This window comes from Pseudochaenichthys georgianus, chromosome 3, assembly GCF_902827115.2.
Source record: "Pseudochaenichthys georgianus chromosome 3, fPseGeo1.2, whole genome shotgun sequence".
NCBI classification, from domain to species: Eukaryota; Metazoa; Chordata; class Actinopteri; order Perciformes; family Channichthyidae; genus Pseudochaenichthys; species Pseudochaenichthys georgianus.
The window spans coordinates 22,838,163-22,845,040 of NC_047505.1; the positions used below are offsets into that span (position 1 = coordinate 22,838,163).

Sequence of the window (6,878 nt, forward strand, 5' to 3'; positions counted from 1 at the left end):
CTTCTGTGATGCAAACAGATACAGAGGAGGAAGCAGGGGAAATGAAAGAAAAATCACGATTCAAAGAAAGTATATGAGAAAAATCATGATTCAAGTATTATGTATTTTTTAATAATGATCAAAGGGAGTGGCTATATACAGGACGGTCCTGTATATAAGTTCTCTGAAATGGCTATATACAGGACGGTCCTGTACACAACGCCAAATGGCTATATACAGGACCGTCCTGTTCACAGCTCTCTGAAATGGCTATATTCAGGACGGTCCTGCACAGAAGCCCTGAAATGGCTTTTTATGTAGTCTACAGAAATATGGATATAATTGGTGTACAATTAACGTTTACAGCAGGATAAATTACAAAAATGTACAGCATACTACATACAATTCAAAAGACGGTTTCTCCGATTTCTAAAATAAAAATGCCGGCGTAGCCGATAAATGATTTGTGTTGCTTTCAATGCAAAATCACTACACGTCAACGAAATGTCGGCGTATTCTTTAAAAAAAACCTTCAGTTTTAATAAAACCGAGTAGTCTTTAAAGTATGCAGTGATATCCTTTACAAGTAAAACATTGTGCATTGGAAAATATAAAGTAGAAAATGATTGAAACAACATAAAAAGATAAGCCAAAACAAAGACTGAAATCAGCATAAAAAGCTAAGCAATTGGCATGGAAAGAGATATAATTGTCATAATTTTATATTAAGGGGAAACTCATTGAAAATAATGTTGTCGTGAGAATATTTATCTGTGAATCCTATCCCTACATTACCACCCGCGAAACTTGCTTAAGCATGCTATAATAGCCCGGTCTGTATATAGTCATTTGACGTTAGCTGCAGGACGGTCCTGTATATAGCCATTTCAGATATCTTATCCACGACCACAGGACCGTCCTGTATATAGCCATTTCAGAGACCTTATATACAGGACCGTCCTGTATATAGCCATTTCAGGGCTTCTGTGCACGACCGTCCTGTATATAGCCATTTCAGAGAGCTGTGTACAGGACGGTCCTGTATATAGCCATTTGGCGTTGTGTACAGGACCGTCCTGTATATAGCCTCGGCCATGATCAAACTACAAAAATACTGATGAAGGGATTTTCTACCAATTATCAATACAGTATCACTATCAGCATTACAGCAATTGCACATCTTCTACAACCCCTATAGAGAGCTCGGCTATTTTTGAAAGGATAAAGGAAGAAAATAAATAATATCTGCTTCATCTTGTAAAGATGTTGATGAAGTAGGCATACGGTTTGTATAAAGTTAATTATTTGGATTAAAAAAGCTTTTAACATTGTCCTCCATTACTTTCCCTACGTCATGGCTCTGGTGGCACATATTATGGAGTGTCATGTAGTAAGACATAAGGTTCAGAGGAGCTCCTTCATTTTGTATCATAAAAACTATTAGAATGTAGGCTACATGTAATTACCTAAAACAACTGACACTGCATTTCCATTAAAAAAAGTCAATAAAAAAAAGTCCAAATGTGTGATGTTTGATATTGGCCTACATAAATAAAGAGTAACTTCACTGTAAAAATATAAACTAGACCACTGCCCAGGTAGATGCAGTAGATTGTTGTGTGTGTTTGTAGTAATTCACATTCACCACTAGATGACAGTGGTTTATTTTGGCTCGCCTCCAGATAACCTTCCTAGAAGCATTACCGTAATCTGGAAATGTGACTGAAGAAGCCTTTGAAGAATCTCAGGAAACTTTTATCTTCAACTACTACGCCATGTTACACTGACTACATCTTTATTTTTGGCATTCAAATTCATTTTTGTTGTTGTTAGAAAAGTGAAAAATCCTCATATTATTTCGGTTGGCATATTGAAAAAAAAGTAATAAGCAAAATAATTCAATACATGTACGAAAGTGAGAAATTCAGATGTCATCCACAAACCTTGTGCCTGTCTATTAGAGAGGTGGGGGGATAAACCCTGTTACTAAGAAGGACGTAAGCTTTCAATCTGTGCTGCACACTTGAGTTGTTTGGACAGATACTACTCCAGCCTCTGATATCATTCTTCATTTACAGGTACTCACGCTTTGTCATTTTGGCAGCCATTTGATGAGTAGTTATAGATCATTTAAAACAGTGTATTATTGAAGATGTATCTCGTCTGTGTAAAGAAACAAGCTGTTAAAGAATTTCCTAAGAAGATTACATGGCACTAAGAGCTAGAAGATGAAGGGACAGGAGAACACCAAGGCTTTTAAAATTAAACCAGTGTTATTTTCAAAGGAAAGCTAACTTTCTGAAATGTTTTGAAGGGCATTTTATAAGAAAAGGGAGAAGAAATGTTTCTTCTTTACTGGAACACTTTAAAGGAGATTCTTCACCTTGAAATGTTTGTTTAGAAATATTTTCTGTTGGCTAACATCACTGGTTCTCCAGTTTCTTTGCCAAGGAGCTAGACGTTATGCTAACCAACAATCTCAGTCTTTAAAGAATAAATAGTCTTCTGGTAGGCCATACACTGTTTAAAAGGGGTCTTGACCTTTGTCACACCTACCAAGTTATAAATAGATAAATACGGGATACATAATAGGATCCACCTAGTGACAGGCGGAGTGAAGAGGCCATGTTGGATAGTGATCCTGCTCACAAGTGGATCCAAGGCAATGATGAACCTGATTTACTTACCCAGTGGAGACAAAAGTTGTGAAAGGAAGACCTCAGGATTTGTTTGATCATTTTCTGTAACTTTGGGATGTTATTACATATCACCAGAAAAAATGCTCCTTTGAGAGAGAAGATGCCTTTCTACTCGACGGTAAACTGTTATACATGTCCTGTTGTAGGGTTAGCTTTAATTTAACTTGTGTTGGATCTGGAGGTTTCAGTACCACCAGCTGTATATGGATAACTGCAAAAAGTTATATTCATTTATACAGTATATTCTTGCTGTGCTTAAAGGTTTGGTTCAACCAAATTCTATACAAATCAGTTGCTTTCCTCTTTTGGCATCTAGCTGTGCAAATAGTTTGGGTTTTCTTTGTTCGGATTTTAAGATATCAAACGAGTCAAAACAACAAGTGTGAAAGAAGTTTATTTTTATATATTTTAGTAGAAAAGTAGTTCCAACAAAACCTAAAAGAGAGAGGCAGGAATCTCAGAGTATAAACCCATACTCGATCAACATGCACAATGCCACTAGAGGTTAGAAGATGTATTTTGTATAGGTGAACTGACTCTAAAAGTATCAAGCAGGCCAGTCCTAATCATTTGGCAGGCACAGTTTCTCCTTGATCGGTAATGTAGTCTGCTTGTAATGACACTGTGTGAATGTATTCTTCCAACATGTCCGCCCATGTCTTAGAGCAGCCCAGGTTACTCATACTACAGTCACTGATGCACAGGGTCACTCCCTTACCCAAGTGATTTACCATGTGAGGGTTTATTTCCTCCAGTTCTTCTTAATCATTTCACAGGAGGACCATTATGGGATACTTCTCAGATCTTTAAGAATCAACACTAGGCAGCTAAATGGATTCATTTATTATAGAACATGTCTCTCCTCTGAGTGCACATACATTTACAACCAAAAGAGAGTTGCAATGGACAGTGAGTTGTGAGACTACTAACATGTCTCTCATGTTTCTTTCCTCAGAATGTCTGATGGATTTATTTGGTTCCTGATGGTCACTATACATGTGATATGAGGGTGAAAGGAAACCTGGATGCTTTTATCACTCCCTGGATTGAACTGCGCTACTACATCCGTTAATGTTCGAGCAGTAAAACTCAACACCTATGACATGTTGACACCTGTGATCTCCCATGGGCTCATCCCAAAATGCGTCCCTTTTTCCTATTTTAAAAGGTTTCCCCAGAGTAAACAGGACTTATTTTAACATCAGAAAATGGAGCCTTGATCGTGTATCATTCAAACTTCAGAGTGGAGTTATTTGAAGGCCTCGAAAAAGTGGATTGATGTTTCTATGTAGCGAGTGTGTGAGTGCAGTGCAGCCTTGGATCCATCGTGGAACCACCACAGTCCCCCCGGGCGCACAGCCTTCGGGCCGGAAGCGCTCAAAACCAAAAACTACTCTCTGGTGTTGCTGATCCAGCTCAGCCTGCTCTCCTTCGACCTCTTCGTCAACTCCTCCAGCGAGCTGCTGAGAACTGAACCCGCCACCATGCTGGTACTCTTCATGTAAGCCAGAATGACATCCTGTTTTTCAAACCATGTCCCAAGGGGGAATCTAGAAATACTACGCTTTGGTTCTCTCACTGAGTCATATGGAAATGATTTTAAAAACAGCACTATACTATGACAGTAAACTTGGAAATCTTTCTGATCCTGTCACTAATTTTCTCCTCTTTCCTTGCATGCTTTTCTCTCGACAGAATCCAGGACATATCAATCCTGTTCAACCTGATCATCATTCTGCTGATGCTGTTTAACACCTATGTGTTCCAGGTCGGCCTGGTGGCTGTATTACTGGAGCGCTTTAGAGCTGTGCTAATGCTCTCTGCTCTCTATCTGACCTTCAGTATCATACTCCACTCCTGGCTCATGGTACGTGCTCTACTTGCACAAATAGGCAGAGATATATTATATGAAATGTATTATGAATGTTCGTTTTTTCACAACTGTACGAACCAAATAGTTTTTAATTGATGTATTTATGTCCAACTCATAAAAAGGCTGAAATTATATTGTTTAAAGAGAAACTTCTTAAGGGGGCAAAACCCACGTACTTCATAAACTAATTAAACTATAAATAATGGAATAACTACATAAGAAAGGGAATTATTTTCCATCTCTTCTTGGGGAAGAGCAGCCCAACTCGACAAGTTTCTCCCATCAGTCTTTTTTTAATGAGTTCATCCAAATAAACAGTGTTTTGCCTCCTTTTAAAAAGAAACATGTTATTAAAAGTTCAGACATTAAAATAACCATTAAATATTTCTGTATATTCTTTCCAGAACCTGCGTTGGATGAATACCAACAGATTTGTTTGGACAGACGGCCTTCAGGTGCTGTTTCTGGTCCAAAGAGCTGGTAAGATTACATTTTCATTTGTTATCTATAACGCCAAACAGATGGATTTATTTTGAACGCTTAATACTGTCCTTAGAGCTTTGTTAAGGATGTTAAAAATCTGCTTCTTTTAGAAGAAAGGAGCCACTGTCTATCACCTCGTATTTCTTTAGATTGACATTTAGTTGTATTTTCTCAATTTAAATAAAACAAAGGAAGCTATCAAGGCAGTACTATTAAAATAAATACAGTGTTCAGATTTGAGACATGCTTGGTTTTCAGAAGTAAGAAGAGATTAATGAGTGAATAATTGCTTGTCAGAGTAGAGCCTCTGGGCTTTTCTCCCAGCTGGATATAAGAAGGAGGTGAATTTCACTCTCAGAGCACAATTATTTAGAGTGAATGGTTTTAGATAAAACATAATTTGAAGTATTAAGTAAACCAAACCATCATTCCCCTCACTACTCACAAGTAACATTAAGTCACATTATTACTTTTACGTTTATATGCTCTATAAAGAAATCTCCCAACGTGCTCCAGGCAGAGATCTAACATCATCATGCGGGTGTAATTGTCATACACGTATAAGCTCATAAGTGGATAATTGGATTTATTTTCTAGGTATTGTTATTAAGTATTAGAAAAGAATGTATCCATGTTTTTTTGTCTCTGTTTTGTCTGAGACCCACCCAGTTTGTGCATCACTGCTGAATCACAAAGATCCCAAAGTCTCTCATCATGAGCTTTCCTTCAGACACTGTAAACTCTGCTGGGCTGAGTTGTAAATGCTGGTGGGATTTTCACATTTCTCTGCGTCTACAATCACATTTGAGGTTTTAAGTGCCTTTAATCATTGTTCAAAGTCTACAACAGGAGCCACACACACTTGGGAATGGCTGATCAATTATGCAAACTCAAAAGCACCATTGAAATATTTATTTACACAACTGAACGTTTTTATGCAGTTGGGTTTTAATTTGGATGTTAAGTTATAATAATGATGTTGATGCAGATTTGTTTGAAACAATAACTGAAGTGATTCTCACGTTTTTGCAAGTTGATTCTCATGACAATATTTAAAGTTGATGCAGCGTTCGTTAGACAAGAGTTTACAGTAATGTAATTAATGTATGATTTGTTGTAATTGAGTTTAAAAGACAGGGCGACTGTGGCTGCGAGGGAGTGCGGTCGTCTTTCAACCAGAAGGTTGTGGGTTCGATCCCAGCCCATGCAGTCAACATGTACTTAACCCTGAGTTGTTCCCGATGGCATGGCCAACGGTGTGTGAATGTGTATGAATGTTAGTTCCTAGAGTAACATACACTGCTCTGTGTGAACGACATGTAGTATGTAAAGCGCTTTGAGGGGTCTTAAAGACTGGATAATATAAGTCCATTTACAAAACATTAGAGTGAATATTGAAATAGAACAACTATACTGGTGTATTGGAAATTCAACTGTACTTTATTTGTTTTTTATTTACTGTTTTGGATGTGTTTAGTTGCTTAGTTGAGCATTGGATTAGTAATGCCTTCAGGAATTAAATATTTCTAAAGGCAGACACCTGTAATTAACTAACCCCTAAGTCATCGCTGTTTATCAACAATTATTTTAATCCTCTCAGCCATTTCATAGCTCCGGATTTTTGACAGTCTGATTCAGAGCTCCATGAAATTGAGTGTATTTTTGTTTTGGTGTTTTTGAACGATAATTTCTCCTCACATGTTTGTTCTTTCACAGCTTCAGTGCTGTATTACTACTTCTACAAGAGGACCACTGAGTATCTGGGCGACCCTCGCCTCTATGAGGATTCACCATGGCTGCGAGAACTGTTCTCTCGGGTTAGACAGTGATCTCACCGTAAACAA

The 6,878-nt window shown here is 37.7% G+C and overlaps 1 protein-coding gene across 1 annotated transcript; it reads left to right on the top strand.

Moving 5' to 3' along the window:
• The first annotated feature begins 4,096 nt into the window (after positions 1–4,096).
• Positions 4,097–6,875, top strand: LOC117442271 (transmembrane protein 138-like). The gene is made up of 4 exons (XM_034078275.2): positions 4,097–4,179; positions 4,374–4,545; positions 4,956–5,031; positions 6,751–6,875. Exons 1-4 carry the CDS (start codon positions 4,163–4,165, stop codon positions 6,861–6,863), a joined length of 378 nt encoding a protein of 125 aa, XP_033934166.2. The 5' UTR covers positions 4,097–4,162; the 3' UTR covers positions 6,864–6,875.
• Positions 6,876–6,878: the final 3 nt, after the last annotated feature.